Genomic DNA, 21878 nt, shown 5'->3' on the forward strand with positions numbered 1-21878 from the left:
AACTACAACCCTTAACTTGTAAATCAACACGATATGATTATAAGAGAAAATATTTCAGACTAACGACCGAGTCACTATATAGTTACGGTAGGCTCCAGTCATGATGGGGTGGGCGGGAAGTGTCTGCTCGGCTACTATCCATGACGATGGAGGTTGGAACTTGCAAAGGGGGAGGGGCTGCTGATGGACCATGCTTAGGTAGGTCAGGCCATAAATGAATTTGAACTATAGTGAATCGAACTAGTTTTCTTTCGGTTCCGACTCACTCTAGCATTCAAATTTGTGCCTCTTGTCCCGCAAGAATCTCTTTTAACAGTTCAATGTGCCCATTTCGTGGAACTAGGAGATCGAAGTCTCGTGCACTCCATGTCGGAAAGTTCGAAATATGTGCTGTGCAAAGTAGGCGTTGCTTGGGGAGTTGGTGTCATAAGTCTTTCGAGACGAGCGTAGCAGAGACATGTCTCTTGACGTCTCTCGCTATGAAAGACAGAATAGAGACTCGCGAATCTGTCATATCGACTTGTGGATGGAAGCTTTGTGGAGATAGGGGGCAAACAGTTGATTAAGAACCTAACATCCAGAACATGAATGAACAAGTGCGTCAGTGGCACAGCTTTATGTTTGGCCTCCACTGTTGACAAGCCTCTCAACCAATTCGGTACCCCACTCTCCCCAAAGACCCAGCGAGTACCGGAGTACTCGGTCCTTTGAGCCGGATAGTGGCGGTCGTTGTGGGAAATGTGGGTGTTTGGCTGATGCCCACCAGAGCAGATTTTCGTGCCGAACATGCGAGCAACAGTCCATCCATTCGGGCCAGAGAGAACTTGGAGTAGTTACGTAGCGTAAAGTAAGTATCTAGGCTAGAATCTCTACTGTCTCTGTCACTTTTTCGGAGTAATGAACAAACATCTGCCAGAGGTTTAACATTATATCTCATCACGGTATGATGATGTGCCGGCAACTGTGGACATGGCGAGATTGAGATGGCGATTTTTGAGGTGTTATTCACAAACCAGTCAGAAATATTTGCTACTTCCACATCACGCACATCCATGTCCTCGACTACGAAAACGGGCCATTCGTGCCACTGTTGTCGCGAGAGGAGTTTTTCCCATCTGATAACGGAACCCATGGTGCCCAAACAGACATGGGTGGACCGAAGTCGAGATTTGCAGGCGCCTTCAGCACACCTACTCTCCTCCTCTTACAAAACTCTTCTGTTCTTTTGAGAGTGACAAGAAACCCACTCAAAGTCCAGCCCGGGGCATTTCGTGCCCACGGACGTGCGATCTGCGGAGGGGCATCGTGGCCGTTCGTCACAGAGTTCACTGCGTTGTTGGGATCGGAACCAGGGTGATGTGATGTAATGATCTGAAGGCGCGCAGATCTTCCACTCTTGCAACTTTGGATGACCCATGCCATCGGTTATGTTCGGACGTTGGGTTCGAGGCCACGAGGCCAAACAAGACGATGCACGAAACTTAGTGCCCGGGGCTTGAGCGGAAGGCGTTTTCGCACAGGCCTCCTCTCGGGCGATCTACTGTTTCGAAATGCGATAGATCAACGCGGCCGCGGACGACGATATCATTTTTGAAAAGTGCCAAATAGTTGGGTTGACAGATGTGGCAAAGACCACATAGCTTCAGGAGGCGTGATGGTCTGTCGCCATTGCAAGAGTGTGATACAGTGACACTTGACAATCCTACCCTTCAACCCTTCCGTGCCTTCTATTCCTCCATACTATAATCAAGGGTCGGCTTAAGCGGCTAGGTTTTCGTATTTCTGGAGTGTCATGCCACCACTTTCAGTGGGAGAGTCTGCTCGGCCACAGTCGAAATTGAGGATAATGACCCGGTTTCTGCAGCAGATTGGATTCCCCATAGGGCCATTTTAGACTCTTGCACGAGTCGAAATCATCACTTACCCTGTATACAAGGGTCCGGTAGGCCAACGGTATTGGTAGACTCCATCAGTCGGCAGAAATTTGACACTATAAACCCCTGGATGCACAAAGAGGGCGAGGGTGAGTTCGACTTGTTTAACAAGTCCCGGCGTTGAGTTCCCGAATCAAGCAAACTTTCCGTCAATCCCACAAAATAGCCTTGCAATCACGGCTACCAACACCCGTTGAAAGCACTTTTTGGTCTAAACATGCTGCCTCCTTGTTTCACTAAAGTGCGTCCTGCCTCCTCAAGTCTAGCCTGCATTTGCTCGCTTGTTTAAGGAAGTTGAAAATAACACCCGTACTCAGTTAGACCAATTCAGTCAAAAGAGCTTGTTTTCACCACTTTTGCTCTTCGCTGCGCTGCAGCTCCGCATCCACATTCAACTCATCCTTCATTGAGAAATGGGACTTGTCGGTCGGTTCAGAAGTCTATGGGTATGCTCTTGATTCATACGAGCGGCATCCAGCTTGTCGTCTCCGCATGAGAAAATGAGCGCACCACCGTTGTCAGCCGATGGATCGGTGCCGTTGACGCCGGAAGGGGATGCGCCCCAGGCTCAGACGGATTTTGTCTACAGCGACAGCCAAGCCAACGCAACGATCGCATTCGGCGCCATCATTACGATTATCACAACCGCCTCTGTTATTGCTCGACTTTACACGCGTTATTTCATTACGAAGCAAGTCCGCGTAGATGATGCATGGGCCCTACTTGCTCTGGTACGATAAAGCCTGCCCCGCCACAAGAAGCAAGCCAGCTAACAAGATGCATAGGTCAGCACGATTGCTGTCAACATCATGCAGAGTGTTTTCACCAAGGTGTATCTACCTACCATGCTGGCCATGGTCACAGCCAATAACGAAGGATCAAAAGTAAGCCTTCACCGTTGACCTCAGCGCTTCATCATGTTGACAAAATGTGCACTGTAGATCCCTTATGCCGTTGGGATTACATACAACATCGCCATGGCTGCCTTAAAGATGACTTTCCTATTTCAGTTCTATCACATTTTCCGAAACGTACGCATCATGAGAAGAGTATACGTTGGCGCCATCGTCTTCGTCGCCGCTTGGACCTTGGCGCAGATCTTGCTCCAGATCCTGATCTGCTTGCCGATAGAAGCCAACTGGGATCACAGTGTACGAACCGCCAAGTGTCTCCCGAGCGTGCTGTCGACGTACTTCAATGCAACAGGAACATTGGTCACCGATGTCATTGTTCTCTTTCTGCCCCTTCCTACTCTTTGGAGTTTGAAGCTGAACAGCAGTCAACGTTGGGCTGCGCTGGGTGTATTCGGCATTGGCGCATTGTGAGTTGTCCCAGCCCGCGGCATCTTTCGCAGTTACTATACAGAGCAACTTTGACTAACTTACGTGCAGAGTTCCCATCATGTCAGCTGGTCGTATTTGGAGTTTGACACACGCACCGCCAAAAGGGTACATGAGTACAGCGTGCTGGACAATCGCGGAGTTGGGAGTTGGCGTCACCACGGCATCTCTGGCAACTATTCGTCAGCTCCTGGATCGAAAAGTGAACGAACTATTCCAAAGACACCAAGAGATGGCTCGGCGACAGTCCGCCATGGTGACCGTGGGATCGCAGACGAATACTACACAACAATTCAACACTCGCTCTAACGGCAGCGAAGTCGATTTGATACACAGCAGATGGCCTCACACGGGAACAAACAGCGCCCTTGGAAATCATGGATCCCCGAGATCTACAAGCTCTTTGAGCAAGGTCTTTGAGGTGTTCACTAAGGAGAAGTTCCTCCGAAGCTCAACGGGCGGTAGCCAAGGTGACCAGTCGGGGTTGAATCTGCAAAACGGTGCGACAAGCACCATGGTTACGACTTCCCGCAATCACAGTATCTCTATGTCTGAGGGAGCCGCTAATTTCTTGGGCGAATTTGGCATTCTAGTAGAGAGAACTTGGGAGGTTGAGGAGATCCGCATGGAATAGCGGGATGGCTGATGTGACCGCAAGTCCGGCCAGATTAATGAAGTAATATGATATGAATGTGTAATTAGTTAAGAAAGCTTTCCATCTTGGCAAATGAGCGCTCAAGACTCTAAGCGATTTATGCGCGCTGATGATTATCGGTACTTTATGTACCCGCATCTCACGCTCCCTCAGGGGTCGATACCGAACGCCGGCCGAAGCGTATGGTTCCCTAGTCACAAACTCCGAGATCCACACGGACCCGGAAGCGGGACACTCCTGCAAGCCCCGTCGGAGTGATGATGCGGATTGGTATTACGGTGTAGGTTCCTTGGGGATCTTCATACAAGCATCGGAGGGCCTGTTTCGCCTGGCCGTAGCGGAGAGATATGTATCCGTTCCAGGCCCTTTAATCAGCTGAGGGCGTCCTCATGACATCAGAGTAAGCTGAGCAAACAAAAGGGAGACCTGGGATACGATGTAAAGTTAGCGCCGGACGCCCCCAGAACTCCATCACCCACAAACCGTTGCCGGCATGCACCGCAGCATCGTGGCAGACAAGCGCTAGACCTGTTTTGGAAACATCCTGCGCCAGATGAGAAACAAATTGTCATTGAGATGAGATCGTGAAGCCCTTCAACTTGAGATGCGATTCACGACGGAGTCAATGATGCGTGCAATCTGGAGGTACCTAAATTCCGTCTGGACATCGAAACGTCGAGGTTGGCCGAGGGCCCTGATTTTAAGATGTATAAATACACAACGTGAGCGAAACACCACCCATAAGCACGTCGTAAAACCAATAACATCTACCACTTCACATCTGAAGCACAGCAGCTTTTTTCTTCATCACCTCACGAAACTTGCTTCCTCCAGAAAGCCATAGTCCCTCAAATTCCATACTCTCACAATGCCTACCAATCAAGCCGCTTGGTTGACAGCTAAGAAGGCCAAGCCTTTGCAGGTTCAATCAGCCCCATACACACCAGCCGGCCAAGATGAGATTGTGGTTCGGAATCGAGCTGTAGCTATCAACCCGGTCGACTGGTTCAAGCAAGAAACCGGCGACATACTCTACGACTGGGTCAAGTACCCCTGCATCCTCGGCAACGACGTCTCTGGCGATATAGTCGAAGTCGGCCCAGGTGCCCAGGACCGGTTCAAGATCGGCGACCGTGTTGTTGGCCACGCCGTGGGTCTCGACAAGCGGAGCAACAAGTCCTCGGAAGGTGGATTTCAAGAATACGTTGTCTTGCGAGCCGACTTGACTTCTCAAATCCCCGATTCAATGCCCTTTGAGGAGGCCTGTGTGATACCTTTGGGTGCTTCAACTGCTGCCTGCGGTCTCTTCATGAAGGACTTTGTCGGTCTTCAACACCCGGACGTCTCCGCAAAACCCACCGGGGAGACGTTTTTAGTCTGGGGCGGATCGACGAGCGTGGGGTCAAACGCCATTCAACTTGCCGCTGGAGCTGGTTACGAAGTCATTGTTACAGCATCCCCAAAGAACTTTGACTATGTCAAGTCTCTCGGTGCCGCCGAAGTTTTTGATTATCGTAGCCCGTCTGTCGTTCAAGACATTATCAAGGCATTCCAGAATCGGAAGTCTGCTGGCGCAATCGCGATCGGGGCGGGGTCCCTGATCCCCTGTATCAACATCATGACCGCCTGCAAGGGGCGCAAGTTTGTCGCGCAAGCCAGTGTCGCCGGACCTGGTAGACCGCCCACAAACGTTTCGGAAACTGTTTCGTTGCTGTGGGCGATGGCTGCCGAGAGCGCGACCGCGACGTTCAAGTGCAAGACGAGCGGTGTGAGGAGCAAGTTCATCTGGGGAAGTGATATCATGGCGAACGAGGTCGGTGCGGCGATTTACCGAGACTTCCTACCCCAAGCACTGGCCCAGGGCAAGTTTATCCCGGCTCCCAAACCGCATGTTGTTGGCCAGGGCTTGGAATTCATTCAACAGGCATTCGAAGTAAGCTACAAGGGAGTCTCGGCGAAGAAGATTGTTGTGTCGTTGTGAAGATGAGTGCCATCCGCACTTCATCAACCAAGGAGCCGATGTAATAGCGTTTTCTTTTCGTCTCTAAGACTCTTCATCTAATTAATACTTGACGCCAGCCTCTATTTTATAATGACACCAAATATTTAAATCTCCCCGAAATGCTCGAAGCATTGCAAATGTGAGCCTAGGTCCCATGGCTCTACGTTGACGACGTACTCAATTTTGCAGTAGACCAAATCTGCCATTACCATTGCTTTTCGGCCATGTCAGCGAACCACGTGCTTTATTGGCTTGAGATGGATGCCATCCATGATCATCTAACCCCCTTCGATTCGTTAATCTCGGGATGGCGTCTTCGGATAGTCCCGCTGCTGAATCAGAGCCTAAAGGAATATTTACCAAACGATTGGAACTGCCGCGATTGCGAAGCACAGCAATCCGGCAAGCAACGCCTGATTTCTTTGACCAAGTCGAGTGACAAAGAGCCCATTTACGAATCATGACCGAGTACCCTGAATAATTGCAACACTACAGGGAATGGCCCAGTTCGGAAGACATGTCATCAGACGAACCCCATGCAGATCGCTGAGAGATAAGAGCAATTGAGAATTTGTGTGGTCGTCTGCTTGACTCCCTGCAAACCTTCGCGATTCATGCGCATCTCCGCCTGCCACAGCGGACTAGACGCTACAAACAGAGGGGCAACGGGCCGCTCGCTGCGAACGCTGGACTCTCTTTCGAGGCCAAGCTTCTAGAACTGAACGTCGGCTCTTGGCATCGTGAAGCAGTTTGGACTTTACAAAATTATGCAGCCTACTACTCGTTCAAAGCTGCGGCTGCCTTGACAACACTATTCACTCCCTAAACCATTATCTCTCCAGTTCCAAGACATCACTGACTGGTTGGGGTCATCTCCACCAAGGCCAGAGATCTTAGGACTGCCTATCGAAATGGGGATTGATGCATGTTCTCCTCCTATCAACCGGGGTGGCCATGTTGCCGCACTCTGTTTACCCCAAGATCCTGACTCGCGGCGATAGAAACAGATAAACAGATATGCCCATGTGTACACTACCAGGAGCTCTTTTCAAAAACAGCAAAAATCCTCTTTTCTTGAAGGCCGGCTGAGGGGTACTCGCAGGCTTCTTGAAAGATTATATCGAACACTCAACTTCAACAACGGTCAAAATGGGACAACAGGGACGTCAAGTACATACAAAGATCAAGTATTTTGATGACCCGGGAGTACCTTTGGTGCCTATGATCATTGGAGGGTAAGATACCAATTCCGACTTAATTTGTTGGAGAGCTAAATTCGTGGTGAAAAAGTCCGGAACCCGGCAAGCCTCAACCCAAAGTCGAGATCCCAACAACTATTACCGATATCACTGGCAGAGAGAATGAATTCACTCTCGACGTTCAAGGTTTTCACTATGTCAAGCATCAAAGTCAATTAACCAACTGGGATGATGATGAGGAAATTAAGCGGGTAAACTACCCTGAGATGGAGAAACTGTGCTACAAAGTCCTATCCGAGACCGAGAACATGTGAGTGACTTTTCGTTTGTGTTGCGATGAAGCTTTTTCTGCCCGCCCAAAATACCACAAGTCTAGCATGATGCTGACACGCATAGGCCCAAGCCCTGCTTGGTTCATATTATGACACACATCATTCGTCGCGGTCCCAAAGACGGCGAAGGCCCGAAGGGTCCGGCGCCGTTGTATGGAGTACACGTGGACCAGTCATTCAAGGCGGCTGAAGGAGTCGCTGAAAGATGGCTGAAGGAAAGAGCAGAAGAATTGCTCAAGAAACCTCGATACCAAATTATCAACGCAAGTAAACACTGGTCCTCGATCAAACTCTAGATTAGCTGACAAAATTCCACAGATGTGGCGACCCATTCGCCCAATAACTCGGGACCCTTTCGCGGTGTCGGATGCCCGCACTATACCAGACTCGGACTTGGTGTTTGTGCCAGTACGATTTCCGGATCACGACACTGAAGCCGTCGAAGTTCGTCCGCCGACGGCTTCGCAGCACAAGTGGTATTTCAAAGACCAACAACAAGTTGATGACGTGCTGTTCTTCAAGCAAGTGGACTCAAGCACGAAGCCTGGTGTTCCCAGAAGAGTGCCTCACTGTGCGTTCAAGGATACTGACTTGCCAGAAGGCGCTGGTGAGCCAAGAGCGAGCATTGAGGTCAGAGCATTTGTTTTCTATGATGAGGACTAGGTACATGGACAAGTGCTTTGTAGCTCTGGCACAAGAGGACACGCAGTTCCAAAGCTGTTAGTTGCGAGCTTTTGAGATCAAGTCAAAGCCTTTGTGATACTCCTTGCTAGTACCAAGTGAACCGGCGACGTCGGGTGTAGACTGTTAATCCACATATACTCATTGGCAGCATAGGTGCAGTTGTCCCATTTAGTGTCTGGCTCAGGCGTCCCACTAGGCCAGGTTTTAGTCAAACTTGTCTTTCGCCGGATATGGATTTTCTACTCCTAGCTTACTTTTGGTATGCTGAACAGTATGTCGTCATGTTCTTGTAGACTGCCGTTTCTTTGTAACGTTCAGGTGTATCCATGACTCTGTCAAACAGTCCATAGGTATCGTACTGAAACACAGTCACATCTCTATGAGCGTCTCGCAAGTCGTTAACGAATACCCCAAGACGATTATTCCAGTCTGCTACCGCGGCTTTTTCAAGAGGAATGCGCTCTCCAGCGGCGCTAGATTGAGTTGTTCTCGGCATCCGCTCAAGCGGCGGTACATTGAGGAACAGGAAGTTCCGAGCACCCGCCTCATAGACTTCTTCGACCAACTTCTCGTACTTGTCAAAAATCAGCGGATGGAGTTCCGTGGAGTTGCCGTTGATATATGACTTCCCGATATCGTTGATTCCGATGAAGAAGCCGAACAGGGTAGACTCGGCATCCCAATTCTGGTTTGTCCCACTATAGTTGGGGATGAAGCCATCTTCAACTTGACTCACAACGTCGATACTAGACGTCACAAGGCTGTTGTCGACGGTGGCGCCGCTCGCCGCGAAGTTGTAGGTCAATAGAAGCGATGCATTATGCCTAGTGGTCAAGTACTGGATCCAATTTTCTCCATTTGCGCTGGTTGGACCCGGGTACGTCGGATTTCCAAGTGGATTGGCAATGGAGGGCTGATCGCGACTGATGTAGAATCCAGTCCTGGTATAGGAATCTCCACTGCAGTATCTAATGAGCCCTAGGAGAATCGCGTGTTTCGGAAACTTTCAACTTACAATGTGAAAAGAGTCTTTAGACCAGCAAAGCCTGGATATGCTGCGACGGCAACTCGGGTCGCTAGACCAACAAGTACCAGCAGTGACTGAAAATTGTAGAATGATAAAACCATAGTTGTGGTGGACTTATCAATTGATATGATCTGATTTAGCTCATGAAGTATCTACGTGTGTCATCAAGAGTCAGTGAGGGAAGGCATTTCGAAAGACTTCTTATACTGAAGGTGTTCTCCTGAATTCGAGTAGTCAGGCTGGAGATGCCATCACCCCTTCCCATCCTCGGCTCATCCGTGTCTCCGAGACGGACGAGAGGATATGAAGTAGCTAAGTCGAAGCCTATTTTCTCATTTCCTTGTCGTACGCGTAGTTCACTAGTCCCTGTGCTAGCAAGTCTGCTTCGAGGACTCGCAGGACATCATCACGTTCGTCTGTCTACATTGACAACCCACAGGGGAACTCAGGGAATGGATGCAGATCACGGAGCTGTCCGTCGTCAGATGCAATTGAATCCAGCCAGAGTGCATCAGAGTTCCATATCCAAGGCAGGTCCCACCAATGGGGCGTTTGTTTAATCGTTCGCAATTTGAGATTCGCAAAAGGCCCGGCTAGCCCGGACGAACTCGGCCGGAAGGTCGGACTTGAAGCCCGATCCCCATCAGACCGGTTGCCAAGTCGACCCAGAGCCCGAAACTTGAGCCGACGAGGTTAATCTGAATAAGTAGCTTTGACAATTTTAAGATCATGCGAGGACTGTGTGACACCAGACTTCTCGGTGCGCACGACTTGGATTAGCGCGATGCAAACAGCACGTCCATAACTCTGGCAACACAAAAGTGATGGGAGGTTGGGAATTATCAGGCAAAGAATCGACTATGATGAATGGTGATGTTGAATTCAAGAGAAGCTAGACGTAGCAGAGTGCCATACATGAAGACTAAAGGTTGGGGGAATTATCTAATCCAACTCTCTGCGGCCACGGAGCTAGTCGTCGCATTCCATTCCAAGCTCTTCACAAGAGCAGCAAGGGTAGTTCTCACACTTGTCGTACGGGCCTTGATACCATCCCCCAACAGCCACAAAGTTCCTATAGGCAGTCTCGTAGTCGCAGACGGGGATGGAGAAGACTCCAGGAGTTCTAACGCCCTCCGGGTGCAGCGTCGCCTGTTTGTTGCCATTCGAATCCTTCTGCTTGTTGTCGTTGCCCTCTGTGATATTGTATCCGTTGGCATTGCCATTCAACTTGTAGGCTGAGTATGTGCTGGCGATAATGTCGGTTGCAGCAAGGGATCCCCAATCTGATGATTCGCCGTCGAGCGCGGATATGCCAGCTAGTCTTTGGAGTGCATCCTCGTTGCAAACGTAGTCGGAGATACCATCGTCGGTCTTCCAGTTCTGACAGGTGGTAATTCCAACAAGAAAGAATGTCTTGCCGTCGTCAAGGTGACGGCTTGCATCGACATCGCTCTTGTCCAGTGTCTCTGGATGGCCGTTCGAACCACCTTTCCAAGCAAACGGGTTGACGTCTGCATCTTCGCCGTCGACCACTACCACGACAGGGTCCATTGTAGGATTGGCATTCCATGATTGTTGAACGAGGCCACCATAGAAAATCTGCCTCATCGTCTTGGTGAGATTGAGGGAAGTGAAGCTCTCCGCAGCTGGCTTGAGCCAGATGCCACTCCTAACCTGCGAATTGAAGAACGAAGGGTCTTCTTCGTTGAAGTAGGCTGCCATAGTGGCCTACTGTGTAGTTGTCTGGATGTCGTTCATCATATTGATCAACTTCGCCAAGTCGCTGACTGTCGTCATCTTGTTCTCCTGGGCCTTTTCCAGTTGCTTGTTGATCTGCTCAACCGCTAGGCCATACATTTCGGTCCAGGCACCTTCGGCTACCTCGCTTTCGCCAATGACCCGCGAGAGTCCACTGAAAGCCTGGCCGTCTACCACGTCAAAGACTTGGCTCAGAAACCACGTGATCAATCGCGTGGCAACGTCCTTCGAAGGGTCATAGGCAAAGGTGTCAATGAACTAGCAACAATCAGGTTAGCTGAAGTAGATGCAAAGCTAGATTGGTTGGGGCGACTCACGGTGTCCTTCATGTCCTGAGCATTGCTGGTGGCTTCAGCGACGGCACTAAGCCAGGCATTGAAAAGAGTGTTGATCCTGCTCATGGAGGTGAGAATAAAGGAGCCAGCTAGAGGCCAATAGTTTCCTCTGTTGCAATGAATGTCCAAGTCGCACGCAGAAGTGATCAACGGACCCATTCCACATGGGAAGGCGGCGTCGAAAGAGAAGTAAGTAGACGCAGCCGAAGACCAGTTCGAAGCGTAAGCGCGGTAGTAGTCAAACCTTTTCTCCTTCCACCAGGCCGCGAAGTCCTCAAGAGCGTCGTCTGTCTTTCCCATTGACCACTTTTCGGAGGCCGGTGTAAGTAGTGTAACCTTCGTGGTATCACAGACGGTGCAAGTCCAATCATCATCGTCCCCGCAAACGGGAGCATTCGGATCTGAGGTAATCGGCATGACTTCAGCCCCAATTGACTTGCAATCAGCGTCGTTCTTTCCGTCCTCGAATGGGGAGACCAAGTAGTTCATGTTGTAAATGCCTTGAGGGCAGCCGGAAGAGACACAATATTTGGATCTAGCTGTCATGATCGTCTTTCCCGAAGGATCTTTGATCTCCATCAACTGAGCGCTAGCCTTGATATTGCCGGCACCGTTATTGTAGTTGATCCCAGAGCTGAGTGCCATGGTAGTGTGACCATCCTCAGAATGAATGACCGCTGTGTATTCTGGCTCGAGTCCAGGCTTGAGAACGATGCTGTAGAAATCCTGGTTGAAGAGGCTCCAGTCATCGTATCCGGAAGGCTTCTCCATATAGACCGTCTGCACGGCGGCGTTGCGAGTGACTCCGTCAATCATCGATCGATGCCACATAGCACCCACAGCAACAGCACCATTCTGGGGTGTCATGCTGTTCGCATCGAGACGGTTCTTGAAGGCGTGGTTAAAAGATGCAACTAGCGGCTGCCAGCCAGTATGGTCGAATCGCTCCTGGTTCATGTACAACCACGGCTGTGCATCGCTGTTCTGTTCATGCCAAAGCTCAGCAATGTAGTGACTCTCTGGCCCATCGTTCCACGTCAGGAACTGGACAAAGTCTGCTTGCTTAACCGTACCGAGAATCAACTCTATTCGCTTCGGCAAAGCTTGTTGACCCGGGCGATAGACGTTGGTCTTGTAAGAGTTCTTGTACTGGATGGGACTCAAAGGGACTATGTAGAGCTTGTTACGGTTGTGTGCAGCGGCAGACATCAACGAGTCTGGCGAAACATCGCCCACACTCTTGCCGCCGTAGCCTTCCCGCTCCGGCCAAGCTGACTCCCAGCTGAAGGTTCCGTCGACCAAATCACTCCAATAATCCCTAGTACAATGGTTGGCTGCCGGACACTTGACTCCACTCGAAAAGATCAAACAACTTACCACCAAACACCAGCTGCTTCATAGTATCCTAAGGTAGCGTCAAAGTCGGGAATGAAGAACATTTCGTTTTGCTAGACTCTCCTTCCACGACTTCCAAGCTGGCGCCTCGATGTCTGCTGCCGAGAAAGCTTCATGATCCAGTCAGTTCCATCACGTTGATCTGATGGATTATGTTTACAAACTCACTGCTTATCACGGGCATGCGATTCCACTGATAGTAGGACGGCCGTTCCTTGTACTTTTAGAAGATCCAAGCGTAGTTCATAGGCTGGGGATAATTGTCAGTTGCGCTTTGGCTCCGCGATAGTGCTTCATAATGGAATTATTAGGGTTGACTCACTCCATCGCAGCAGTCTCTGCCATGGAAACACACATCACCCGACGCCCATACATCCATAGAGATGTACAAGCCAAAGCCACCAACAGATTCCGCAGCGTCGAAGAGCAAACTCAAGGATCCGTCAATGAAGGAAGCCGTCGGGTCACCAACATTAAGAGCAAATCCATCGAAACTTGGGTGTTTGATCAGCTGATTGATAGTCATTGCGTCGGTCGATTGGTCTCGCCCTGTGGCCTTTGCTGCTTCAATGTTCTTCCTTGCATGCTCCGCGATGATTGTGCCAAGCTGGCAAAGGCCAATGTGGATTGTTACATTTGAGGGAGAAGAGGACATGTAAGGGGTTGTTTTCTTTGCTTACCATGTAATGCGCAAAAGAAGCTCTCTGCTGGGCAAGTGACCATCTCGCCATGGAGAGAACTCCGGCTAAGGCCCCGACACCATGTAAGAATCGCATCGTGGACTTGAGGGGTACGAGAAGAACTTAATGAGTGACGAGGAATGCCGATGTTTTGAGACAGGCCTTTTCCGACAGAGCCATGGAAATCTCGACCCTTTTAATTGGACATCGATCACTGTCTGTCGCAATGTCCTCAACAGCTGAAGGCCATCAGAGGAATTTGTCCCTGGCTACGCCAAATTCCATGGTTACAGCAACTGAGCATTAGATCTGAAATCCAGCGCGTAGGCTAAGGACTCAGGATTGTTTCCACATCGTCGACCTACATACATTATCTAGGACTCATCTCGGCCGAAATACGGGTCCTTGGGCCAATGTTAAAATCCTTTAGGTATGGCAAAATCTGAACCCTGCGTTCATCGGGACAGCCCGCCGTCACGTTAAACGCAAGTAGTTGCTCCAATAATTCCTCTCTTTCATGAGGACGTTTGAGACCGGCTGCTAGGATTTAATTCCTGCAGCTCAATCGTGGACCTAGCTTGAAGGAACGATCCTTTCAGTGTCGCCGGGGTGCGAAGACTCGAAACTTTAATTTGAGCAGTGCATTAGGGGTCACGTCGGCATCAGATGCCAATGCCAAGAGATACAATGATCACATTGTGCCTCTCTCATTCGACCCTGGCTCTACTGTCACTTGTAATCAAAATTGGTGTTGAGGGTTCAATTACAGTGCCGCCTAGGTACGGGGCGAGTGGATGCATGGGTTGGAGTTGGCGGAGTTGAAGTCTGTCGAGTTGAGACTGGCCGTTCAGGAGGCACGGCCGATCTCTAAGCTTAATTGAGCCTATAATCAAGGTTGGGTTTCCTACCCAGACTGCCGCCGAACAGCGCGTGGACACCAACTTCAACTTCCTCCTCTTTCTTTTCCTCATAATTATTAGTGGCCACTGGAGAATCGTCCGATCAACGCACTCATGTACGATTGAGTGTAAGCTCACAATGCTTATAGTCAAATCCAGCTTACACAACAGGTAATTGTTCAGTCAGCCAGTATTGTGGTCTTATGGGATCTTATGGTGGGCATTAGTGAAAAGTAAGAAAGTGAACATAATTGCTCCAGGCAATACCAGCGTGAGTAATGTCATCAAATAAAAGGGAACTGTCTGGCGTAACCTTATAGTTATACTTACTCATATTCCCCACCTTCTCAACTACGACCAATTAGTTGTGAAGCTCAAAGTCTGATAATCCCCCCGAAGGTACGTCTGTCGACTTGGTAGAGTTAGTGGAAGACACGCTGTTCGTTCCGAAAGCCCGATGAGCTAATCCCTTCTGAATCACTTGCCCGTAACGACTAACATGTCAGAGGTCTATCTTGTTTCTCGACTTCTGGTCGCCTGCGTAGGTCAAATTGTGGGATTTAACCTTGGTGATGGAAACAGTCATAATCAAGGAATCTCCTTTGGGGATGCGACTGCGGTCTGGACCAGTACAATTTGCCCCTCTGGTCGCGCAAGTACATATACGGTGCCTCCGAGCCTAGTGGGCAGTTACAACTACTTGAGTCGATGCCTCAGTTGGTTGTGCCATTTGTCGACGGCGTCCTCTCAATAGCCGGCAATTTCTGGGGAGGTCTGAGAGGTTTCTTGAGCTTGTGATTGAGGCGGTCGCGATGCTAAACGGACTTGTCATAAAGGTAAACACGAGCAAGGCTTTGCTATTTTGGGACGTCTACGCTGTGCCTTCGAATGAGCTTCAAGTCTCTGATCACCAGCCAATCTCAGCTTTCAAACCAATCAAAGAGTAAGTTCAGCGATGCTTCATATATTAAGTATCATAGATCTCCTGTCTAGAACATCTTGGGAGTCACTTTGACGTCAATCAAGCCGCCCCGTTAGTCCTCACCTGCCTTACACAAGCGTACTCTCGAACCGTTGTGCAGTCGGGAATCGGTCCGTTCAAACTCTGCATCGGGTCGATAAGGTGGCCACGATGACGACCTCGACTGAAACCAGTCGTCATCTCAAGTGTATGCAGGCACCTAACGGCCGATTGACTTTGAAGACCATTTCATTCTTGGATCATGGTTCTCCGACTCAAAATTCGTCTCAACGCAGAGCTTAGGGGTTCTTCACCACGAGATCTTTGATTGATTAAGCTTTTGCACGGTGCGGGCTAGAAGGTCCTTACTCTTAAACCGTAAATCAATTTTGATGAATTCAATAGCCGCGATGGCTGTAGTGGACAGTTTTCAGGAGTTCTATTGGTCATGAGTTATTGGTGAGGATGTCCTAAAGATTGCTTCTATATGACAATTGTATTGCTTATGACATATCGTCACGTCAGGTCTTTACGACACTTTCTAATCTTTGACAATATGGCCTGAATGTTTAACTACGTCTATGTAGGCTCTCTAGGCGCTAGGTGTGAGGAGAGTATGAAAAGAGTTGAGGGTATTAAATACAAAATGAGTACTGCTGTCTATATGCAAATGCCAGATTCCTTCATGGAAAGATTATTGTATGCTCCCGCCCCAGTCCGTCATTAGTACTATAACAATGCTTCCTTGCCGTGCGTTTAGTCTAGAATGCAGTGAAGACCTTCCATCCGGTGCGGTGAATCCTGGCCGCAAGGATGAAAGTCGTTCCTGCAATGCAAAACACACCCGAGAACACCTTGATGCCGACCCACCCACCAGAGCCAGCCAAAATAGCTCCGTTAATAGGGTTCGTCGTCAGACCGCCAATAGAGTTTGTGAAGAACGTGATTCCCGTACGGAAGCCAATCTCGTGGAGGGGCGAGATCTGAGCGATGAGGGGTGCAATCAGCGAAACGTACGCGCCGGAGCAGAAGCCGAAGAGGACAGCAAAGGCGATTAGCGCGCCGTCCGTGTTGGCCGGGATCCAGAGGGCGAGCATCCAGATCGAGGTCAGGTAGCAAACCACCACGAAAATGTTGTACTTGCCAATCTTGTCGCCCATGATGCCGGAGAACATTCGGCCGAAGAGACTGCCGGCGTTAAGAATGGCAACGAGGTACTGCGCCAGGTTGGGGTCCATGCCAGCCTCGAGGGCCTGGACTTGGATGTAGTTGATGGGCACGAAGATGCCGTAGGTGAAGAGGAAGAAGCCGATGACAACGCAGACAAACTCATACTCCTTGAAGGGGCGGATGAGCTGATCCATGGATACCTTCTGGGGTCGTGGTGGGTGGAGGGCCTTGACCGTAAGGTTTGCGATGATGAGAAGGCCGAGGATCATGAAGGCGCAGATGCGCATTGCCCAGGGGTACCCCAGAGACTTGATCAATCTAGTCACCATGATCGGGAAGACAATGCCGCCGATGCTTGAGCCGGTAGAGAGAAGGCCGAAAGCGGCGCCGCGCTTGACATTGAACCAGCCGTGGATCGTGTTCAGTGCCGGCTGGAAGATGGCTGCGACGCCGATGGCGGAGCAAACACCTTGTGCTAGGAGGATCTGCCAGTACTGTGTCGCGAGAGAGGTCATCATGAGACCGAAGACGTGGAGAAAGGTGCCGGCGAGGATGAGGTAGCGGGGGCCGTAGTGATCATACAACTGGCCGATGACGGGGCCCTGCGAACGGATTAGTTTACATGTTCAAATTGAGACATTGAGGATATCAAGAATTACCATTGCCATCATGAAGAAAATCTGGAGAGAAGGAATCCATGAAATGGTACTCGGCGAGTAGTTGCGAAGCAGATCGTTCTGGTAGTATTCCTGGAAAGCTCCGACACCTGCAGATCAACCTTCGTTAGCTCCCGGAACCCCAATAAAGCAGAAAAAAAAATAGACTTCAGCCTCAACGTAGCAACGGGAAGTGCGACTTACTATTCACCCATCCAAAACTGCAAAATGATGTGCACCAAGCGCCAAGAACTACAAGCCATGCCGTGACACCTCCGTCCGGCGCATCGCTGCCGGGCCACGACGGCTTCGCGCCGCCGGCTGGAGGACCACCTTTTTCCGGGTCGGTCTGCCGTATCGTTGAAGGGTGATCGGAAGAGTAATCCGTCGTGTTCTGATCTACTTTGGCTTCCGTAGCAGCTGGGTGCGGGTCTGAGAAGGTCATTTGGGAGTCCGCTGGGGACGAAAGCTGTTGTTGCTTCGACATCTTCGCCGCAAGTTCTGTTGTTTTGGCCAAAGGCTTGCGGGTGGGTTCCGAGCCGCTCTGATATAGTTGAGAAAGCTTTATTGATGTCTTGAGTGAAGAGCTAAGTTATTGAAGTTGTCTTTGGAATTGCTTGATGAGGATGGCTTGATCCAACAAGGGATGGACATGGGTTAAGTATTTCTCAAGATTCTTTCTCTGGATGAACAGAAGGAAGAGGATCAGATCCAGAGGCCAAACGACAAAGAGAAGAGATCTCAGCGACAGCGGCCCATGTCCGCACCGGACGCCGCAGGGAGATCTGCATCGTCACCCTAGATAGGCCAGGGGCCATTATCGCATTAGAAATCGGTTTCCGTTACGACCGAGAGGGTCCTGAACCTGGTCATTGAGTCAAGTTTGCTTCCAATCTAGACCAATGTTTCCAGTGATTTGGTGCACTAGCTCTGCTCGCGGCGCGAGATGGTGTGGGTTTGGCGCGCTCTGGCGGCGGTGATGGAGATCCTTTCGGCATGCGGCGCTCTCATGAGCGCCGAGGCCGAAGTATGATTTTGTTAGCAAACACTGCAATCTCGAACCCCTTTAGCAGATCTCGGCGCCGAATGGTCTCCACCATGGCGATGGTGACATGAGCCGTTGGCGTGTGCGTCCCTCGCCGAGATTGGTTGGCCTTACGGAAAATCTCTGAAGTAAGCATCATTTAGAATGGCGCCAGAGAGTGAGTGGATTTCCGAGTTGAAGCTTATTGCTCTTCAGTTGTCAATCAGTTCTCCATTATTAATATGCTTTGGCTAGGCTCTTAGCTAAATGCTGACCACCTTCAAGGACTTTGAGGTTTGCCCTCGAGATCCAATCCACGCAAACACCTTCGTCACACTACCGGGAATATGATCCGTCACTACGTTTACATGACTTCTTGCTTTTCCAATCCGAGCTTCTCGCGTCACGGCGTCTATGCTGTCGCCGAGCTCATCGATAGACATTGCGTCTGTCGAGATGCAAAGCACAGAGCTTGATACACCGTACACCGTACACCGTACCACGGCTCCGAGACGAATGCAATAGGCCAAGGAGCCGGACGATAGACATGTCCGATGCGGCGCAGGCTTAGTTGGAGTGGGTAAGACGCCTGTGATCCCACCGGTTCGTTTCACACACCTGTGCGTCGGTGCCCGCAACATCGTCACATCTTGACGAAGTTTGTCAGCAAACAATGACAGAATGAGCCAAGAGAAATCAGAACTTACCGAAGTCACCACTGACCCCAACACCATCCCTTTGCAACCCTCAAACTAAGGCCAAAGAAGTTCGACACGCGTTAAACCAAGGGGGGTATCATCAACAAATAAACGCAGCCTATGCCAATTCACACCATCTCCGCAATATCCACAGGCTTCGCAGGGTACGGCGTCTTGTGATCTTGCGACAGTCTCACGTCTTGATACTCGACGTGATCAAAGGGCTCTTCGTTCTTCAACGGCCAGTTTGATCGAATTGTGCGCATCTCAGCGTCCGGCACGTCCCCGACGGCCTGTCTGCCGAAGCTCTTGCGTCGTGCTGACTTAGGAACTGGCGGCAGACTCTGTAGCGCGGCAGCGCGGTCAAAGACCGTGGGTGATTGCGGCTCGTCTGGGACGTAGAACCGTTTGGCGATGCCCGGCGCCACGTGCTTCATGAAAGCCTTGAGGAAGGGTAGACAGGTGCAGATGATGCCGACGTTGGCCTCCACGACGCTAGGCAGAGTCAGCCATTCAGTGTGCACGGGTTCGGGTCCGGAAAGATACTTACCACCAGATGATGCTTATTGAAGCAGTCCAGGTGAAATCGGCGTTGTTAAAGCCCAAAGGAATCATGACCATGCGGACGATGCTGGGCCCTAGGACGCTACAAAAGGTGTTAGCGATGTTTTGTCGTCCTCAATGTGCGACATCAACTTACAAGCCTCCGGCCATGAGGAAGATCGTCATCTCGATCTTCTTGACCAATCTTAACGATAGAGGCGAGAGAATCCAGATCGGTAACAGCAAGATGGCGAGGTCAGTGGCGACGTTGCAGACGGATAGCATCAACCACCACATCGACCGATCAACACAGGTTCCCGGCACGTCCATATCCCAAATCTTCTCCATGGGGGTGCAGAGGTACGCCCAGGCAAGCGCGCCGGCGAGCGAGTACGCCACCGTCGCAAACATGACCACATACACTACAATTCTCACTGCGCGCTTGAGGGGAAAGCGCAGGTAGAACACGAGGATCGAGGCCTTTGTGAAGAGAACGGAGAGGCTGTACGCCGCGAGATCAACCATGCTCAACTTGTGAAAAGCCACAGCGTCGGCCCGGCTCACGTCCCAGATATGGTGCCCAGCTCCATTCCTCGTCTCGTAGACTTGTATCACCGAGTATGCCGTGGCGAAGAGCAGTCCGATGAAGATGAGGTCGTCGTCGCGTTGGTGGCGGTGGATCACAACCTTGACCGTGTACAAACGGATGCCGCAGAAGATGATGGCCAAGAGGTTGAGCAGGATGGCAACGACCAACACCTGTGGCACAAGGGACTCGGCGGGGTTGTCGAAGTTGGATACGACGCCCGGCGGGGGCGGCGAGGCGGCCACGAGCTCGTCTTCGCTCATTGTCCACATCGCATTATGGATCTTGTGGCGGGTTTGGATGACAGGTTTTGTCTGGCAGAATTACGACACAGAGACACGAGCATCTCAAACGTGGGGAAGAGGTTCGTGTCGAGACTATTTAGCAAACGCCTGAATCGCGACTACACTCCCACACCCCCCCTCCTATCCCCTTCCATTGACATCAGTCTGGCTGTTCCTCGCGACAGAAAGTGGCCGTGACTGTGGTCCGTTCCTGAAACGTTGATATCGTGCCTGGAACGCACTGACTGGTTCGATGAACTGGATCCAAGGCACGCTGACCATCGGCAAATACTACCAACCGCAACGCTTCATCTTGGAAAGCTTAACTTCGTTTCCATATCCTCTTGGGAACTAGGCCAGGGGTAAGTTAAGGTCACTTGGGGGCAGTTGCGGTCGGCAGTTCAAGCTTATCGACCGGAGAATAAAACCGACAGGCAGGGTCACCTTCCATCGGGAGCCGGCAAGCCAAGACAGAAACAAGACTTTTATCCCACGTAGCGCAAGTCGTCGGCATCTTGGCAAGTATGTTCCTGAAGCTAGCAACCGCTTCCAGAGGCCCCCTGAAGATCTCTCCCGTCTTCGTCAAGCGCTTAGCAGGCTTAAGGTTGTTTGCTTGGCGGAAAGAAGCATAACGATATTATCCCGATGGACGCTGAGTGGACGCGGACGCGAGGAGGGTGCAGCCGCAGATGCAGCTGGTGCGGCGGACAGTGTTTGTTCCTTAAAGCATAAAGCATGGAAGTCGTTCTTTGGGACAAAGGGGGAAAAAGGAACAGTGAAGACCCCCCGGCCTGCCAGGAGAGCGCTTGCTATCAAAGTTCGCCGCGGAAGGCGAAGGTGATGACAATTGGTTAGAAGCAAGAATCTTCATGCGGCACGGCATCCGCATTTCTTTTCTCATCGTTGGGCAAGTCATTAAGCTCCCGGCGGTGACTTAAACGGGCCAGAGGGGGGGGGGAGGGGATGTAGGAGGGAAGAATAAACATTAGCTTTTTCCAGGGCTGAACAGGGATGGTAGAGGAAACACAAGAAACAAGTGAGGAGTCTTGGCTCGATCGCTTCTTTACGCGGCAGCGAAGCGAATCTTGCCCTCTCTGGGCGATTTATGAAATCGTGGTAAAACGGCACGTCGAGGTGTCATCCCTGGCCTGAAGCATCCGACCCCAAAGCTTAACTCAAACTTTTGTGCGGAAGCCGTTGGAGACTAGTCAGCCTTCTTTCATTGCTAGCTGGTCTTCACGACGAATAGCAGTTGTCAGAGCATGATAATGTCAGTGACTCTAGTCTCTGGACCGGACGGATGGTTCAATGTGCGGCGGACGTTGAAGATGGGGCGAGTTGGGTTGATGTTGGACCAAGTCACCTGAGGTCTTGGCTAGCGAAACAAGCCAAGATCGTCGCGCCGTCTCATTGTATATCATCCAAATACTCGTGCCAAGCAATGACTGGGCGAGCCCGAGCCATCGAGATTGGCCAAGATTGTCATCTCATCCCAGAGAATGCCATTTTCCAATGTGAGTCTCTGGTTGATAACTTCCTGAGATTACTATCCCACATAACTCTGGACTATGGAGGCAGTGCGAAAAGTATCTCACTTACAGAGCCGTTTGTCAGACTAGAATATCTCATCGATATACTCTGAGTTGTGCTCTAGGAGTTTCAATCACTCTCAGAAACAAAGTCGCGTGTAGGCCCTATCGGTGCGACGTCTAACAC

The 21878-nt window shown here is 50.7% G+C and overlaps 5 protein-coding genes across 5 annotated transcripts; 2 read left to right on the forward strand and 3 right to left on the reverse strand.

Annotated features, from left to right (window-relative positions):
* Positions 1-2434: 2434 nt before the first annotated feature.
* Positions 2435-3908, forward strand: N0V96_009626 (uncharacterized protein; the record flags this gene model as incomplete). Its single annotated transcript, XM_053190297.1, has 5 exons — positions 2435-2665; positions 2720-2818; positions 2876-3255; positions 3326-3382; positions 3674-3908. 5 exons carry the CDS (start codon positions 2435-2437, stop codon positions 3906-3908), a joined length of 1002 nt encoding a protein of 333 aa, XP_053052227.1.
* Positions 3909-4797: 889 nt separating this feature from the next.
* N0V96_009627 (uncharacterized protein) lies at positions 4798-5910 on the forward strand (the record flags this gene model as incomplete). The annotated part of the gene is made up of 1 exon (XM_053190298.1): positions 4798-5910. One exon carries the CDS (start codon positions 4798-4800, stop codon positions 5908-5910), a length of 1113 nt encoding a protein of 370 aa, XP_053052228.1.
* Positions 5911-8396: 2486 nt separating this feature from the next.
* N0V96_009628 (uncharacterized protein) lies at positions 8397-12705 on the reverse strand (the record flags this gene model as incomplete). Its single annotated transcript, XM_065758703.1, has 5 exons — positions 8397-8970; positions 10210-10901; positions 10962-11189; positions 11249-12572; positions 12644-12705. 5 exons carry the CDS (start codon positions 12703-12705, stop codon positions 8397-8399), a joined length of 2880 nt encoding a protein of 959 aa, XP_065612768.1.
* A 3257-nt stretch (positions 12706-15962) lies between these two features.
* Positions 15963-17514, reverse strand: N0V96_009629 (uncharacterized protein; the record flags this gene model as incomplete). The annotated part of the gene is made up of 3 exons (XM_053190302.1): positions 15963-16973; positions 17031-17137; positions 17232-17514. 3 exons carry the CDS (start codon positions 17512-17514, stop codon positions 15963-15965), a joined length of 1401 nt encoding a protein of 466 aa, XP_053052232.1.
* A 1363-nt stretch (positions 17515-18877) lies between these two features.
* On the reverse strand, positions 18878-20150 carry N0V96_009630 (uncharacterized protein; the record flags this gene model as incomplete). The annotated part of the gene is made up of 3 exons (XM_053190303.2): positions 18878-19244; positions 19300-19395; positions 19450-20150. The coding sequence occupies 3 exons, from the start codon at positions 20148-20150 to the stop codon at positions 18878-18880; spliced, it is 1164 nt and encodes a 387-aa protein (XP_053052233.2).
* Positions 20151-21878: the final 1728 nt, after the last annotated feature.

This window comes from Colletotrichum fioriniae (assembly GCF_027942845.1).
Source record: "Colletotrichum fioriniae strain IMI 355084 chromosome Unknown scaffold_12, whole genome shotgun sequence".
NCBI classification, from domain to species: domain Eukaryota; kingdom Fungi; phylum Ascomycota; class Sordariomycetes; order Glomerellales; family Glomerellaceae; genus Colletotrichum; species Colletotrichum fioriniae.